The sequence below is a fragment of the Microcebus murinus genome, chromosome 12 (genome assembly GCF_040939455.1).
Source record: "Microcebus murinus isolate Inina chromosome 12, M.murinus_Inina_mat1.0, whole genome shotgun sequence".
In the NCBI taxonomy this organism is placed as follows: Eukaryota; Metazoa; Chordata; class Mammalia; order Primates; family Cheirogaleidae; genus Microcebus; species Microcebus murinus.
In genome coordinates, this window is record NC_134115.1 from 58765645 (window position 1) to 58782971 (window position 17327).

General features: G+C 49.2%; 3 protein-coding genes across 6 annotated transcripts; 1 reads left to right on the plus strand and 2 right to left on the minus strand.

Annotated features, from left to right (window-relative positions):
* Positions 1-1603: 1603 nt before the first annotated feature.
* On the minus strand, positions 1604-3190 carry SIT1 (signaling threshold regulating transmembrane adaptor 1). Its single transcript, XM_012770021.2, has 5 exons — positions 3038-3190; positions 2786-2927; positions 2644-2702; positions 2474-2535; positions 1604-2382 (listed from the first exon to the last, which is right to left on the minus strand). Exons 1-5 carry the CDS (start codon positions 3138-3140, stop codon positions 2149-2151), a joined length of 600 nt encoding a protein of 199 aa, XP_012625475.2. The 5' UTR covers positions 3141-3190; the 3' UTR covers positions 1604-2148.
* Positions 3191-7593: 4403 nt separating this feature from the next.
* On the plus strand, positions 7594-10085 carry CCDC107 (coiled-coil domain containing 107). 3 transcript variants are annotated; one of them, XM_012770013.3, is made up of 6 exons: positions 7594-7778; positions 7869-8020; positions 9336-9396; positions 9481-9571; positions 9670-9782; positions 9864-10085. In XM_012770013.3, exons 1-6 carry the CDS (start codon positions 7673-7675, stop codon positions 10082-10084), a joined length of 744 nt encoding a protein of 247 aa, XP_012625467.2. In that variant the 5' UTR covers positions 7594-7672; the 3' UTR covers position 10085. The 3 variants fall into 3 exon arrangements, with proteins under 3 accessions (XP_012625467.2, XP_075864951.1, XP_020144998.2); XM_020289409.2 differs by having other exon boundaries at positions 7595-7778; positions 9333-9396; XM_076008836.1 differs by lacking the exon at positions 9864-10085 and having other exon boundaries at positions 9690-9776.
* A 245-nt stretch (positions 10086-10330) lies between these two features.
* Positions 10331-13969, minus strand: ARHGEF39 (Rho guanine nucleotide exchange factor 39). Of its 2 annotated transcripts, none has more exons than XM_012770011.3 (9): positions 13755-13969; positions 13470-13564; positions 13067-13187; positions 12686-12804; positions 11999-12069; positions 11625-11753; positions 11240-11469; positions 10901-10989; positions 10331-10716 (listed from the first exon to the last, which is right to left on the minus strand). In XM_012770011.3, exons 1-9 carry the CDS (start codon positions 13890-13892, stop codon positions 10704-10706), a joined length of 1005 nt encoding a protein of 334 aa, XP_012625465.1. In that variant the 5' UTR covers positions 13893-13969; the 3' UTR covers positions 10331-10703. The 2 variants fall into 2 exon arrangements, with proteins under 2 accessions (XP_012625465.1, XP_012625464.1); XM_012770010.3 differs by having other exon boundaries at positions 10331-10719.
* Between the last annotated feature and the right edge of the window lie 3358 nt (positions 13970-17327).

Consider the following 17327-nt stretch of genomic DNA (forward strand, 5'->3'; position numbering starts at 1 on the left):
AGGGAGGAGCAACCAATGGAGTGCAAGGACTAAGGCGGGTGTGTGTGTGTGTGTGAGAGAGAGAGAGAGAGACAGAGACAGAGAGAAACAGAGAGCGAGAGAAAGACAGAGAGAGAGAGATTGCCATGGAATTGGGAGTGGGGAATGTTACCGGCTCTAACCAGAAAGATGGAAGGTGTGCTAGGTAGGACCTTTTTGTTTAACCTCCTAAACATCTCTTTGTAGTCTGTCTCCTCCTCTCCATTCTCATTGCCACTGTCACCATTTCCTCTCAGACTTTGCAACAGCTTCCAAAAGGCATGGCTTGACGCAGTCTGCTGGCCTCCCAACCAACGCAGCAGCTGGCAGAGCTAGAGCCCATATCCGACTGTGTTCATCCCTTGCTTAAAAGCCTTCAGTGACTACCTTTCACCTCACCAACAGGATAAAGTCCAAACTCCTTGGCATGGTTTATAGGCCTCGTGTGATCTGGCTTCAGTCCACCCCTCCAGCCTCATCTTGCCATTTCCTCCTAACCCTACCCTACCCTACCCTACCCAAAACCCCAACCCTATCCCTCCAGGCATGCTGAATGCACTTCTGTCAGCTCCTCCAAAGAAGCCTCTCCTTTGCCTTGTGGTTCCTTCGGCCTGGAACGTCTCTGTCCTTCAGTTCTTGCTGCAGACTCCTACTGTGTGTCCTGTGCCTCCTTACAAGTCACTTCACCTATGAGCTCCTATAGAGGACCCTGCATTTCTCTTATTTTGGTAATATCTAGCATTATTGAGCACTCATTGTCTTCTAAGTGCTCTACTTATAGCAATTCATTTAAACCTCACAACAGCCTTTTAAAAAATAGACACCATTAATACAGATTCCCCATCTTATAGATCTCCCCATTTTACAGATTCAGAAACCAAGGCCCAGTTGCTCAAGAACACACAGCTGGTAAGTAGTAGACATGGAATGTCAACTCAGGCAGTCCGGCTCCCAAGCCCACAGTTCTAATCTCTGTGCCACCCTGCCTACTGCAGCATGCTACGTGGTGTAGGAGGCTGGAGTTAAGAATCAAGCAGATGATGGGTGGACAGGCAGAGCTGATTGGATGGGGATTAAAATGAAAGTGATGACAAGCAAAGCTGTTACCAGGATTGTGAGTGACAGTTGAGACAGTGAAGCAGAGATGGAGTGGACTGTTGCTATAGTGATGTGGTAAGGAGAGGGCCCATGGTGGTATTCGATGAGCGTGCAGATGGGGCTACTGATGCCAAAACAGGGTTATAGGTGGGACTCCTGGGGGACGAGGGAGGCTAGGTTGGCAGGTTGTGGTGGTGGCGGCAGAGTTACAGAGGTCATGGGAGAGTAGTCAGGGGCTGATGAACTTGCAGGCCCAGGGGGAGTGTGGTGGCTCTGAGGGCAGATCCTGGCAGCTGCAAGAGCAGCTGAGGAGCTGGGCTTCAGCCTCCACCCCGGCACCCACCTCTGCAGTGCTGGTGTGGCAGCCCCTCTTGGCCCTTTGTACCCCACTAGGCACCCCCAGAAGTGCTCTGTGCAGACAGCAAAGCTCACATCCTCACCTATGGGGCCTGTTGCCAGTCTACAGCCCTCCAGGTAAAATCTGAACACTTTTTGAGAAGTTTTATTTGAAAATTTGGGGACATAACAGAGACAGCAGGGTGAAGAACTGTCAAGGTTCCCAGAAGGTCAGAAGCCAGGCTCGAGTCCCTCAGGTCTCTGAGTTCCAGGACCCCTCCAGCCTGTGAGCTTCCAAGGGACATACCCACCCACGTCCTCTCAGGCTCTTACCCCTTCCCCCACTGCCCACTTCCTGTGCCTGAAGAGACACTGGGGTGTCAGGGGTAGACTATGGGGTCAGGGAGGATCTGGTTAAACTCCAGAAGGAGGTGGAAGTGAGAACTGGGGAGTTTAGGGGCTGAGAGGAACAGATAGAAAAATGAGGTGGGGATGGGGCCACTGGCGTTGTCTCCTCCATCCTCAAGAAACAGTTTACCCAAGATGTCTCCTCACAGCTCAGATAGGAAGTTCAGGGCAGATCACATCCTGTGACTAGGCAATGGCGCCCTGTCTTTGGGGGCTGGTTGGGGAACAGTCATGCCCCTGCTCCAGGGGAGGCTGGGCAGCGCGTGTCCCGCTGTGCCAGGCTCCGTCTCAGCTGGCCGCAGGCTGGCTGTTGGCGTAGGCCTGGTCGGGGAAGGAAGCCCGGGCCCTGCGCGTCTGGGCACACACCGAGGCATAGAGCTCTGGCTCGGGGCCCGAGGCCTGGGGCTTTGGCTCAGAATCCAGCACCACCTCTGAGTACTTGATGGGAGTCCCAGGGGTGGGGATCCGGCCCTGAGGAGGCCGAAGCTGCAGGCTGGTATAGCACGTCACCTCCTCCGCAGCCTGGAGATGCAAGGCCATTACAAGTTCACTGGACCCTTGAAAAAGCCCCCACTTCCTTCCCTCCCCTTTTCTCCAGCCATAGCTGACTCACCCTGGCAGGGCCTCCAGGGGTTAGATCCTGCTGGTCTGGCCCTGGTTCTTGATTCAGCCGTCCTGGGCAGGGAACAGGAATCCGGTCAGCTGCGTCTACCTCCTCCTGCAAATCCTCATCCCACCCACCCAGGACCTGGCCTCTGTGCCCCTCCCTTTGCGGCTCCCTACCTGTCTGGAGATAATGCAGGTTCCCATACAGGGGGACCTCTTCCACAGACCCTCCAGAGCTGCAACAGAGTTTAGGGGATGAGTGGGGACTCCTCGGTAAGCGGGAACTCTCAATCAACCCATCCTTGTTGTCCTCACTCACCGTCCCTGCCTCAGATGGCCCCTGCCCCAGCCACTGATCCATTGGAACAAGTGTGCAGCTAGTGAGATGAGAAGCAGCAGCGTCACAGCCCCTAGGAGGGCCCACAGTCCCCAGGCCCAGCCTATGGAGGGGATTCCTGTGGCTATGAGAGGATGAGGGATGTTATTGCCCAGCCCAACCCCCAGGTCCCAGCAAGTGGGATGTGGGGCCACTTGACCCCTCCCCTGGGAGCCCCTGCCCCGCCCAGCTCACCCAGCCATGGTAGATCGGTGCAGTTGCAACCTCCGCTCATGACTGCTGATGTGAGAGCCAAGTCCACGAGCACTGCCCAGAGCCAAGGGTAGGTCCCGTTCATGTCCTGACACCTGCCCCAGCCCCCCTCACCCCCACCCTGCCCTGGGCCTGGCCCCCACCGCTCAGCATCCCCAATACTGGTAGTGGCAAAGTCACTGGTTTCCGGGGAGGAAGGGGGAGGAAGGGGGAGGGCAGGGATGAGCAAAAGAACAAAGAACCCGCCCTGTGCCTGCACCTGCGCCACTCCTGCAGCTCCCAAGCTACCCCAACCCCCATGGTCCTGTGCCCCCTTCAAGAAGAAAAGCAGGCTTGAGAGTGCCACATGCAGGTGAGCCACTGAAGACTCTGGGGGGCAGAAGTGGCCTGAAGCAGGACCAGTAAGGACAGGAGCACACCTTCTGCCCCAGGATGCCCCCCTTCCTCGCGGCTCTGAGTCCCATGGGGGAGAAAGTATTCTGTAAAGAGCATCCTATAAAGTGGAAAGGTGTGGAGGGCACCCCTCCGGGTACCTGCAATCCCATCACACCCAAAGGCTGATCTGAGAACAGGTGTCTAGATGGTCCTTGTCATTGTTATTAATACTATCAATAGTATTACAGTTTGGGGCACAGAGAAAGCTAGATTCCCCACCCCTGACCCACTCCATCCAAATTGTCCCTAAGAACTGTCCCTCTCAATAGTTAATTGCATTAAAGAAATCTCTGCCCCAGGACTATCTTGGGAAACTGAGCCCTGTCTTTGCATTTGTTCACTTCAGGGAGTGGAGTACCTGCTGTGCCTACCGATAGTCCAACCACGTGGGAGGCTATTGTTGTAGGAAGAGAGGTTTTAAGTTCCAAATATAAACCCTAGACCAGAAGTCAGAGATGTGTTTTGTCTGGCCCATACATTTTTTTAAAATTTCAATTCTTTGCAGTGGCTGACAATGTGGGTGGCAGGAGAAGTCTTGCCTTTTGGGTTGCAGGCAATAAAGGGTGCATTGTCCATAGAGGATTTAAAAAATAAAACAGACTAAAAAATAAAATAGACTAAAAATCAGTTCTCTTTTTATTATGACCATTTATTATTCACAATTCTTTTTTTTTTTTTTTCTTTTGAGACAGAGTCTCACTCTGTTGCCTGGGCTAGAGTGCCATGGCGTCAGCCTAGCTCACAGCAACCTCAGACTCCTGGGCTCAAGCAATCCTTCTGCCTCAGCCTCCCGAGTAGCTGGGACTACAGGCATGTAATCTTCTACATGCAATTCTTCTGCCTACGTGCAATTCTCCTGCCTCAGCCTCCCAAGTAGCTGAGACTACAGGCATGTGCCACCATGCCCGGCTAAATTTTTCTATATATTTTTAGTTGGCCAATTAATTTGTTTCTATTTTTAGTAGAGACAGGTCTCACTCTTGCTCAGGCTGGTTTCGAACTCCTGACCTTGATCAGGATCCTCCTGACCCTCCTGCCTTAGCCTCCCAGAGTGCTAGGATTACAGGTGTGAGCCACCGTGCCCGGCCAGTAAATATTTTCTTTTACTGAACTTTGTAGATATAATCATGCCGGTATAAAAATACAATCATGCACTGCTTAATGATAGGGATACCTACTGAGAAATGTGACATTAGGTGGTATGGTCTTGTGCAAACATCATAGAGTATGTTTTTACTAACCTAGATGGTATAGCCTACTAGCCACCTAAGCCATATGGTATAGCCTATTGCTCCTGGGCTACAAACCTGTACAGCATGTTACTGTATGGAATAGTGTAGGCAACTGTAACACCATGGTAAATATTTGAGTATCTAAATATAGAAAAGGCACAGTAAAAATAAGGTGTTATAATCTTATGGGATCAATATCATATATGTGGTCCTTTGTTGACTGAAATGTTGTTATGCATGTGTGTGTATCATATATACATACATATAATTAAACATTTTTAAATTAAACATTACAGAACAAGAAAAGAAAAGGTAATAGGTTAATACTTCCTAATTATATTATTGTATTTTTTGAAAAAAGGAGTAAAAAACTTACACCTACATATTGCTCAGTCTGAGTAGTGACTAGCATTATTACAATTTCTTTTATGATCCTTCTGCAAATTTGTCAAAAGTAATCTTTGCATATTCGATAGAAAATATAACCAGACTTGTCAATCCTTACTTATAGTTGATTAAATGATTTTTTTTTTTTTTTGAGATAGAGTCTCACTCTGTTGCCCTGGCTTGAGTGCAAAATAGTGAGATCCTCATTTTTACAAAAGTAAATACATAAATACATAAAAGATCCTGGGGGGGGGGTGGCCTGTAATCTTGCTAGCACTCTGGGAGGCCGAGTTGGGTGGGGGTAGGTGGGGCAGGGGGATCACGGGATATCAGGAGTTTGAGGCCTGCCTAAGCAAGAGTGAGACCCCTGTCTCTACCAAAAAGAAAAACATGAGCCAGGCATCATGGCATGCACTTGTAGTCCCAGCCATGCCTGAGTCTGAGAGGTAGGAGGATCACTTGAGCCCAGGAGTTGGAGGTTGCTGTGAGCTACAATGATGCCACTACCCTGTACTCAGAGCAACAGCATGAGACTCTGTCTCGACAACAACAAAAAAAGGAAGCTGAACAACCCCCCTCCTCTCAACCCCCACTTTCATAATTTAAAAAAAATCCTTTTTTTTTTAAATTTTGTTGATTGTTTTGAAAGAAGAAAAATATCAGAAGATCTGGCAGGAATGCCCGAGTTTCCTAAAAAAGGCAACAATCAGTAGGGACCACTTATCCTATTACACTGACCTGAACCTCTTACTTGCCAACTGCCTTAGATTGAGGGTTTGGATTACCCTGATCTGCATATCCAGGCTGCCTCTGGTGACTATGACAACTCCCCCGAGTGCAGGCATCTCGCTGCCCTGCCCTGCCCCCTTGCTTTCTGGAAAAACAAGAAGACACACCAATATTTCACTCATGTATTTAACACACATGTACCGACTGCCTGTTTATGTGCCAAGCTCTGCAGATAGCAATGTGAATGCAACATGGTTTCTTTCCTCAGAGAGCTTTTGGTCTATTTGGGAAGATGATCCTGTGTGTATACCAGACAATGAAAAGGCGATGTGAAACAGAGAGGAATACCTGTCGGCCTGGAGAGGTCGTGGAAGGCAAGGAGAGGAAAAGGCTGGTGAAACAGATGGTCTTGAGAGGCAGAAGAGTTGGAATCGCCACCCTGCCACTTACCTGATTAATAGCTTACTCAACCTTCCTGACTGGTAGTTTCCTCATTCTTTGAAAGAGCTTTATTGTATTACCCTTTGGGGGTCGCTTTGAACATTCATTAATCTCATTCAGCAAGGATTCACTGAGTGGCTGCTACAGCCAGGCGCTGTGCTAGGCTCTGGGAGTAAAAACGGTGAGGAAAAAAAAGAGACGTGGCCCCTGCCCTGGTGGTACAGTCTAGTGGTGATGAAGAAAGTAAAATAGTTGCACTAAGGAATAAATCAGAAGTTGGGTTAAGGGCTTTGAATGAAGGGAACACACGAGCTGAAGGTTACGTAGAAGTCAACTGTGCAGAAAGGGAATAGCGGCGGAACATCCTGGAGTCTCTGTCATTTCATCCGCCTGCCTCACGGTAGCTGCGATTAATCACTATTAGGCACGGTTCCGAGCACTTTACTTAGATTATCCGATTTAACCGTCATAACAACTCTTGCGGTACATGCACATTATCATTATCCCCGTTCCTCAGAGTGGAAACGAAGGCACGGAGAGAGAGTAATTAACTTTCCCGAAGTCACCTGCTCTTGAGCACAGGAGGCAGTATTACCAGCCCAGGCAGAGACCAATAACCATGCTACACAATAAACGGCGGCTATTTTGGCATTTGGCAGATGAAGAGGGCGGTAGAAGAAGAGGCCGTTATAGTAATAGGGGGCTCCAAACGTTAGGATCCCGGGATGTACTAGGGGCGTGAGAAGCCGGTCTTTACTTTGAAAAGGAGGGAACTCAAAACCACGAATAAAAAGGTGGCCGCACTGAGAATGAGCCCCGTGTGGTTGGTGCGCAAAGACGCACTGCCTGCGTAACTAGCATTAGCTGACGGGTGACACCCCACGCCACCACGCCGCTCAGCGGGATTCGCTTCTTGGCGGTCCTTACAGTGGAAAGCTGAGGGATGTCTGCGTGCGCGTGCACGCGGCACTCTCTGCCGGAGGTCCGGGGACTTTCCCCTAGGCAGAAGAATGAGGAACTAGTCCTCCGTCTGTAGCCTAGGAAACAGGCCTTCAGCGCGACCTATTCCCTGGTTCTTATTCTGCTACCTTTTTATAGGCCTAACAGAAATTTTATCTTTTGGTTACGGTGAGAAATTTGGTTGTGTGGAATATAAAAACCAACCATTTTTTGGGACATTTCTCTAAGATAGCAGGCTTCTAGATGCACTGTGCTTATTGGAATGCCTAAATAGATAAAAACAAATTTGGGAAAACCAGAATGACATGGCTTTATGGAAATACTTTCTGGTCCCGCCCCACGTAGGCGTGGCCACTTCGGAGCAAGACCTACTCAGCTGCGCGTGTGCGCGTGCGCGCTGGCGCTGCCGGGACCCTCAGTGTGTGGGCCGGCAATGGCGGGCGCGCTCTCGCTTTCTGGCGTGCTGGGGTTGCTACTTGTGTCTGCTCTGCCTGGGGTCCTCGGAGACCGTGCCAACCCCGACTTCCAGGCACACCCAGGTACCAGCGAGGGCTGCTGGAGGGAGGCTGGGACTACCCACAGGTCCCAGGCCTCAGGTCAGCTGACCCGCCTCTGCCTTCCCTCTGCAGGGAACCCAGCCCAGGTTGGCTCTGGGGCCACAGAAGCCCGGCGGCAGTCGCCGCCCAAGGACCAGCGCGAGCGGGCCAGGACTGGGGAGCTGCCTTTAGGGGCGCTGTACACCGCGGCCGTCGTGGCTTTTGTGCTGTACAAGTGTTTGCAGGTGCGGGATGGCTGGGGGTGGGGGTGCCCTGGACCTGAATCTCCCATGGGGGCACTGTGGTACCAAGAACAAGACACGTTCCTTGGATTTCCAACAGTATGGGATTATTTTGAGGATCCTACGAGGTAACGGATGTGAAGGGTGCGTAGTAAAACTGTGAATAAATAATGATCCTCACATTTAATCCTCCTACAATCCACAGAGCTCGAGGTCACCCAGTTAGTAACTGGTGGAGCTGGGATTTGAACCCAGCTAGTGTCCATACTATGATAGTGCAGTCCCAACCTTGGCACAAGCGGTTTGCTGCACTCACTGTGTTTCTAGAGTTCAAGATGCCAAGTGGTCTCACATTCTCCTTGGGAAGGAAGTCCTGAGGTGTGAGTTGACAGTACATTTTGGTGGACTGAATTAGTTGAAATGGAAAGTAGTACCTCTCTGTGCTGTATCTTTAACCCTGACCCCTATCGTTTGCATTAGGAAATAGAGGGTTGAACCAATGTGGACATATGAAACTAGAAGAGACAGCTAATAGTAATCCCAAGTAGATTCGACAGGATAGGATCATGGGACTGAATTTAATGATGAAATTTAACAAGAATAGATTAATAAATTCTATTATTGACCCAAGTACAGTATGGAAGAAACGTAACTTAGCAGCTCTTATGAAAGGGACTTAGGTATTCCAGTTGACTAGTAAGTGCATTATGTGATGTGACAACCACTACCCAAGTCAATGCTAGGAACAGGTATTGTACTTTATTTGCTGATTATAACACTCCTGGAGAATTTTATTCTCCTCAGGGCACTGCTTTAAGAATACAAAATGCTCAGTAAAGCAACCAGAAAAAAACATGTGAAATGAGCACTGACTGAAAACACTGAAGATACTAAACCAGAAAAAACCTGGGAAAGAGGGTGGGGTATATAACCATTGTCTTCAAATTTCTGAGGGGCTATCATGTTGAAGAGACATAATTTTGGAAGTCTCTAATCAGCACTATTGAAAGAAATACATGAAGGACAAATTATGTCTTTGTATATGAGCTATCTAACAACCACAGCTTTATCAAACTGGGGAGAGTTGCTCATTCCTGGTAGTGTTTCAGTAGACTGAATGACCATGTGTGGTGCATACTAACAAGTTGCTTCATGTCCTGGGTGAAGAGCTAGACTAGAAGAATTGTGATCCTCTGACTTGAAAACCCAGTAGCCTTCTGTACCTCAAATTGTGCCCCTCTCCTGACTGGCTTTGGAGATTGGGGTGATGGAGCAGAACTTTGTTGCTGCAGTATTGCCCTTCCTTCTTCCACAGCAGGGGAAAGATGAGACTGCAGTTCTCCAAGAGGAGGCAGGAAAGAAGCAATCGTTGCAGTTAGGTGGGTTTAACAGATATCTGTGCTTGGTGGGCAGAGATCAGGGGACAGCAGAAGATAAGTAACCATTGTCCCCCTTACCTCCAGAGCAACAGCTGGCTCAGTTGACACAACAAGTGGCCCAGACAGAGCAGCACCTGAACAATCTGGTGATCCAGCTGGACCCCCTCTTTGAGCGGTGAGGAGAGCAATGACCTGTGAATTTGTGGGGAGATTGGGGCAGATGAAAGGAATGGGGACATAGATTGGGCAGCCCCTGAGTGGACATTTCTGCAGTGTAACTACTCTGGCTGGAGCCCAACAGGAGCTTCTGAACATGAAGCTATGGACCATTCACCAGCTGCTCCAAGATAACAAGCCAGACAAGGGCATGGAGGTTCCAGAACCAGGTAAAGGGTTGGGAGGTGAGTCTGGTGGAGGTGGAGACAAAGTCTCTGAAACTGGAACACACTTGATCTTTCCCCTCACAGAAGCCAGCATACCCTTTCCTGAGGACTTATGTCTACAGGAGTATGAGGAGGACCCTGTAAACTGGAGCACAGAGACATGGAACCTAGCCACTTCCTGGGAGGTGGAGCAGGGGCTAAGGAGAAGGTGCAGCAGGGCTCCAGCAAAGGGCCCCAATCACAGCCCCAGCCGGGAAGGAGGGACCACAGCTGAAGGTTCATTAAAACAAAGTCTGTTGTTGTGACTGGGTGCTTCTGTGTGCTTTTTCCATCCCAGCTGGTCGTACACACCCATACTAGGTGCCTAAGGACAACTGGGCCTTCTTGAAAAGCTTCCCTTATTAGGACAAAAAGAGACTGCCTTCCAGTGTGAGAGCAGAGAAGATAGAGGGAGCTCCAGTTCTTTTCCTGGTATTCCTGAGGCCACCAGCATGCCAGGCTTCGGGGCTTGAAAATCCCTTTTCTCATAGCAAAGCTGAGACAGAAAGATCTTTCCAAGAAAAAAAAAATCACTTTACTAAAATCCAGTGAAAAAATAAACTATAGAAACACAACATAAAAATAGCCACATTTACAAAACTGCAACCTTGATAAATGACTGGCCATAGACACAGCACCAAGTTCATCAGTCCCAAGTCCCCTCATTTCTGTCAGGGCCTGGTTCCACGAAGGTTCAGTTGGGTCTTGATTCATAGGAGCCGGGTCAAATGACTCACAGTAGCTTAGTCCCAGGAAAACACAAAATGACCCTTGTCAAACCATGAAGGGTTCTGTGTTTTGTTTAATACTGAAGACAATTCCTTTGTACCCCTGGCTCTGACCTATTCCCGAAGTATCCTGAGTTGCGGAATTTGTAAGATTCCTCTAGTTCTTCTGGCTGCTATGGAGAGAAGTCAGTCAGTCCAAGCACTAGCATGAGCATTCTATTCAGACAAGATCACCTATGGGATTGGGGGCAGGCGTCCCAGACAGATGTAAGGTCATGAAATAGGATCAGAACTGCTCATTTCCAGCTTGTGGGCCTCATCACAGCACTGTTCCTGAGGGAAGGCTAAACTTACTTGATAGCCAAAGTCAGACTGTGGTACCAGCGTGACAACTCCTCCTGGTCTGTGGACATGAGCAGTAGCTTCTCGTAAGGGAAGGACAGCTAAGGAGAGACCACCTCTTAGTGCATGGCTCAGAAAGGTCCAGGCAAAAGCTGAAACCTTTGCTGTTTCCATGGAGGTAATTCAAGGATGAGATGAGAACTAAACATCAAGCCCAAACCCCAGCCCCACCAATCCTCTCAATGTGTAGACAGTTCTATTCCTACAAAAAGGGACCCAGGCCAAGGAGATAAGCTGGTCCATAAGCGTTTAAGAGAGATTTTGGGCCTAGGGTTCCCACCCATTACTTACACTGAGCAGTCCACCACAAGGGCCTCCTGAGTGGCCAAATACCCTTTGGAGTTGACACTGGGCCATGGGGTAGAGGGCCCTGCAGGAAAATGTGCCACTCTGCAGCAGGTGCAATGGAGGTCGAGGCTTGGCCATGAGAAGCATATCGGAGAAGAGGAAGAACATGCGGGGCCGAGGCTCCCCACGGGGAGGCACTACCAGCAGCCAGCCCTGGCGTAGGAACCAGCGCCCTGAGGGATGGGAGAGGTATTATTCTGGTGCAGCTCCAGGACCCATGGGATAGAAGGAAAGGGGGGCTGAGAAAATAGGGGTATGTGCTGACTCTATAGAGGAAGAGGGGTAAGAGAGGGGCAGTTGAGGACTGGTGGGGAAATACGCAGACTACCTGAGGTAAGCCCCTTTGCTTGGCGTCCACTGAGCAGAGCCTGGACACGCCGGAGGTGCTGGTCATTCTTCTGTTTCTGACCAATGCTGTGGACTCTCTGGGCAGTCTCACTTACCAGCCGGGCAGCCCCTGCAAGAAAATCCCCCACCTCACTCCCAACACAATTTTGACTTTGGGTGACTGGTGGTAGTGAAAAACACCTGGAGGAAACCAGGGTCAGGTTCTAACTTCTTGAAGAAAAGGCAGGGTAATAGGGACACTGTATACATGTTGATGGAAGACAGGGACATACCAGACATTGTTGGATGTCAGAATCAGGAAAGGATATAGGAGAGGAAGTCTCCTGCCTGAGCTGCAGAAGAGCAAGAACCTACGTGTGAGTTGTTTGTGGTCAGGGCTGTTGGGACCTGTGTTTTCAGCCAAAGCAACGACGAGATTCTCATACCTGAAATTGTGCAGTGGGATGTCATGAGAGGAGGTAGAGCTGGCAAAATTCCCCCATCTGATACAAAGATCACCCCCTACACATACTTCAGTTGCAAGGCCACGAAAGATCTGCTTCTGGCTATTATATCCCCCTCTTTCATCTGGGACTCAGAGCTTGGGCTCACACCACATGGCCCTCTTGCACACCACACTTAAGAATCAATGGCAGACTGACCATAGTTTGGGAGGTCAGCTAGGAAAGTGAAAGTCAATCAACCCAAGGAGGATGCTACAGACAACCTGACTATAAGCTCTTCACTCAGGCTTAACCCAGAGACAGAAATTCTAACCTTGGGCAGCCCCCTTATCAACAAACTTTCCCAGATATTTTGTCTGAGGCCCTAGTACAGGCCCCTCACTTCAATGTAGAGTTCCATGGTCCCAGCTGAGGGCCTGAGGCTGCAGACCCTGGGTACTCCAGTGGGTTCACATTTACTTGCAAAAGGTTTTTTGAAGCAATTTGGCTCAAGGGAGAGGCAGGGGATTGGGATAGACCCCAAGGCATCCCACAAAGCTGAGGGCAGCATTCATACAGACGCAGAGAGGTTGGTTTGAATCAAGGTGAGTTCACTCACTGCTGGAGCCGCTCAAGAGGCAGGGAGAGCAGATCCTGGAGCTGAAGGCCTCCAAACTCAGGGCGGCCTTCCTGAAGCTGAACAAACCTCCGGAAACGTTTGTTTTTCTTTAGCTGCTCCTGGTGGGGGAAAGGGTTGGCTGCAGGGAGACAAGTCACTCCTTTTATTGCATTCATCTGTGTACACTTTCCCAGCCTTCGGTAAGCTGTGTGCTCCTGAGAGAAACCCTGTCTCCCTACAGGGAACTTAGCCCAAAGCTGGGCACCCAGAGGGCTCTGTAAATGCAGGAAATGTACGAATGGAGTTTGGGTCTCCAGATTAAGAGGAAATGTAAGGGTCAAGAGAGGAGGAGGGGACAGATTTGAGGTCATTTCAGATTACCTTCAGGGTGGTCTGGGACCTCTCTGTGTTGGCAGCAAATTGGGTGTAGAGCTCCAGGTGGCGGCAGAAGCCTTCTAGCCCTTGGCCCCAGTATCCTCCCTCCAGGTAGGGAAGCAGCTCTCTGTGGGGCAAGGTCAGTAAAGGGGCAGCCCAAGAACTACTCAAGCACCACCTCATTTAATCCTCTTATGAAGCTAGCACTACCCGGAGGTGGTAGTGCTATTACCCCATTTTACAGATGGAGAACTGCGGCAGGTTAAGGCACTGGGCCAAGGCCGCAGGTGAGCTAATTGGCAGGCTCCGAATATGAACCAGAGTCTTTCTGACTGCAAGCTATAACTCTGTGCACTGCCAGAGGTCAGGGCGCACCCTCCTTCTCTCTCCCAGGGCTTATTCCACTCACTGGCTTGCGCCGTAGATGAGCTCCCAGGACCCAAATAGGGCCTGACGCTCTGGTGGTCGCAGGGTCCCCTTGGCTTTCAGGATCCCCAAGAAGTACTGCGGAAGGAAGGAATATTGGTATCTTACCCTGGAGGAGGCTAACGCCAAGGCCCAGCCAGAAAAATGTAGAAGTCGACCCGAGCTCCCTACATACAGGGGGAAAGCCCAAGACCACCATACTTGGGGGTCACCAACCTCGCAGAGACCCTCCCACACCTTGGGGTCCCCGCCCCATCCAGGCCCCCACCGTGGCCACCAGCCCCAGCTGTTCCTGGTAGCGCCGCTCAGTCTCCAGCAACTCCCGGGCGGTGCAGGCGCGTTTCCGTTCCCAGCGGGCTCGCTGCTCTTGCACTGGGCACCGTGCGCCGAGTCCCGGGCTCTCCATGCCGAGCTGAGGGATCTACACTTCCGGCCGCAGCCCGCCGGAGATTCAAATTCCAACCGCCCCGGGACCGCAGCACGGAGCATGCGCGGCGGCCGGCCGGACGCCGGGGAGGGGGGTGATTCCTCGGTCCCTGCCCCGCCCCGCCGCAAGGGCGACGCTGTAGGTGTGCGGGGTGGGCCGGGGCAAAGCCGGGTGGGGTGCCTGTGAGGCCCTCCTCTGGGTGGCATTAAGTTGGGGAAGCAGCCTGGACTTTGAGTTAGGAGACCTGGGGGTGCAGATGTTAGCTGGGCCTCAGTGTCCAATGTGTAGGGCTGGGAAGGAGGCGATAATTACAGAGCGCATTCTGTCCTGGGCCCATGCCAGACGCTAGCGGGAGGTCAGTCGGTCCCAATGCTTTCACTACTACTAGGACCCCTCAGGGGTCACAAGGTTTGAAATATTTGGGCCCCTGGACAAAAGTTTATAGGTTTTAAGTTAGTCATTTTCACGTTTCATACAGATCCAAAATCTGACAGCCAATTAGCTTCTGTTCAGCAGGTGTCAATAACTAACAAAGTGATTTGGAATTGATGTGATTCTGGCCAAAGGCAAAAGTTTGGAGTTGATTAGTCTGTGCTGTCTAGTCAAAAATAAAATGTAGTATATTTTCCTTACTTGGGCCTTTTGAAAAATTGGCAGTAGTCCTAGAAGGGTACATTGGCAGAGCCATTTTGTTAGTATGTATTAGAAATCTTGAAATGTGCCTACATTTTTGCCCTAGCAATTCCACTTCTAGGAATACATCCTAAAGAAATAGATATGTGGACAAAAACATTTGTATCAGGGATGTCTGGTGCCATGTTGTTTGTAACAACAGAAAACTAGAAACCACCTAAATGTCCAGTGGTGGAGAACTGCTTAGGAAAAGTATGGGAAGGAATAATATGAAAGCATTAAGAACAATGTTGTAGTATAAAAAAGCAATCAATATGGGAAAACACACATAGGAAGTATGTTGCTGAGAGAAAAAAAAAGCAGGCTCTAAAGCTGTTTGTACAATAACATACACTTGATATAAACTATATATAAAAGGCCGGGTGCGGTGGCTCACACCTGTAATCCTAGCACTCTGGGAGGCCAAGGCGGGCGGATTGCTCAAGGTCAGGAGTTCGAAACCAGCCTGAGCAAGAGCAAGACCCTGTCTCTACCATACATAGAAAGAAATTAATTGGCCAACTAATATATATATAGAAAAAATTAGCTGGGCATGGTGGCACATGCCTGTAGTCCCAGCTAGTCGGGAGGCTGAGGCAGAAGGATTGCTTGAGCCCAGGAGTTTGAGGTTGCTGTGAGCTAGGCTAATGCCACGGCACTCACTCTAGCCTGGGCAACAAAGCGAGACTCTGTCTCAAAAAAAAAAAAAAAATATATATATATATATATATATAAGGTTGAAAAACTAAACAAAAGTTAATTGTGGTTTTTACTTCTGGGTGATGAGACTGAAGATAATTCATTCAACAAATATGTGTTAAATACTTAATCTGTGCCAGGCACTGGATCACTGAGGTTAAAATGATAATTGGGACAAATACGGTGATTTTTAAGTTCTTTCATACTTTTCCCATTTCCCAAGTTTTCTGTGTTGAGCATGCATTACTATGTAATTAGGAAAAAAGTTATTAAAAATGATATGCTACCCAAAGTGATCTACAGATTCAATGCAATTCCTATCAAAATACCAATAACATTCTTCACAGAAATAGAAAAAAATCCTAAAATTTCTATGGAACCACAAAAGACCCTGAATAGCTAAAGCAATCCCTAGCAAAAAGAACAAAGCTGGAGGCATCACACATCACACTGCCAGACTTCAAAATATACTACAAGGCTGTGGTAACCGAAACAGCATGGTATTGGCATAAAAATAGACACATAGACCCATAGAACAGAATAGAGAACCCATAAATTAATACATGTATAAATGGCCTACAAATAATATGGAGAGGGATAAGGGTGGAAAGCATGAAAGTCTCCAACATAGACTAATCCCTCCTCATCCTGTGCATCCCCTTCAGTTCTACTATGCTGAGAGTGGACTAAATGAAGACATCTCCCATAAAGACATGTCCATATCTATGTCCTGACCCCCAGGACCTGTAAATGTGATCTTATTTGGGAAAAGATGATTGCACATGTAATTATGTTAAGGATCTTGAGATGAGATCATCCTGGATTGTCTCCCTATGCCCCAAATCCAATGACAAGTATCTCTATAAGAGGCACTCAGTGGAGATATAGGGACAAGAGGAGGTCATGTGAGGTTGGAGGCAGATATTGGGGTTATGCAGCCACAAGCCAAGGAATGGCTGGAGCCACCAGAAGATAGAAGAGACAAAGAAGGATTCTTCCCCAGAGTGTTGAGAGGGAAGACCCTCTGCCAAAGCCTTAACTTCAGACTTCTGGCCTCCAGAACTATGAGAAAGTAAATTTCTGCTGTTTTAAGCCACGCAGTTTGTGGTAATTTATGACAACCCTGGGAAACGAATACAGATAGTGAAGTGGGCCAGAGCTACGGGTCAGCCTCCAGGCCCCAGAAGGGCTTTGACTGGTCTTTGCTCCCAATCCCCAGACTACCTCACTGCTCCCTCCTCTGCAACCTTGGGATAAGCAGAGATGTGTTTTAGTAACATGGCCCCTAAGTGTTTGAAGACACAGACCCTAATGACCAAAGACTTGGTCTCTATAACAAGTGCAGAGAGGTCCTGCACCAGGTGGCAGATGTCCTCGTCCATCGGGCCTGAGTACACTCTGTCTCAACCTGGGGAGATTCAGGAAACAAGAACTCTGGGAGCTCAAACCTGTTTGAGGGGTTGGCAGACTCCCAGCTGTGAAGGCATGATCCAGGGGCAGAGTCCACATTCTCCTCCCAGCCGAGAAACATGGTCACACAGAGAAGGAGCGCTAAAGAGAGAAACAGAGCCAGAGGGAATCGCATTTGGAAAATCAGTGAGCTGTAATAGAGAGAGCGCTGCACCTACAGGCAGATCCGTGCTCTGAAATACTGAGAGAACAGGGGCGTGGGGACAGAAAGAGTGCTGCAGACACATGTACAAAGTGTTGCTGATGGATCTAAAATAGAAAAAGAAAAAGACTGAACTATTCAGAATATTTGGAAAGAGGAAAAATTAACTAAAGCTGAGATTGGTGGAAGAGAAACATGTCTAGCCATACAGCTTCCAGACTCTAGTTAGCATGGCGCTGTGTCTCTGCCCCCAGGACCTCTTCCACCTCAATTAGATTGGTCATTACCACTTCCTGTCTTGTATAGGCCCATCCATTTCAGATATCACCATGTACTTTCCATGTGTCAGGGTCCAAGGAGGGTGCTAATGACATAGCTAACCAAGACAACTGACCATCCAGAATACACACTGGATCACAAGTTGGCTCTTA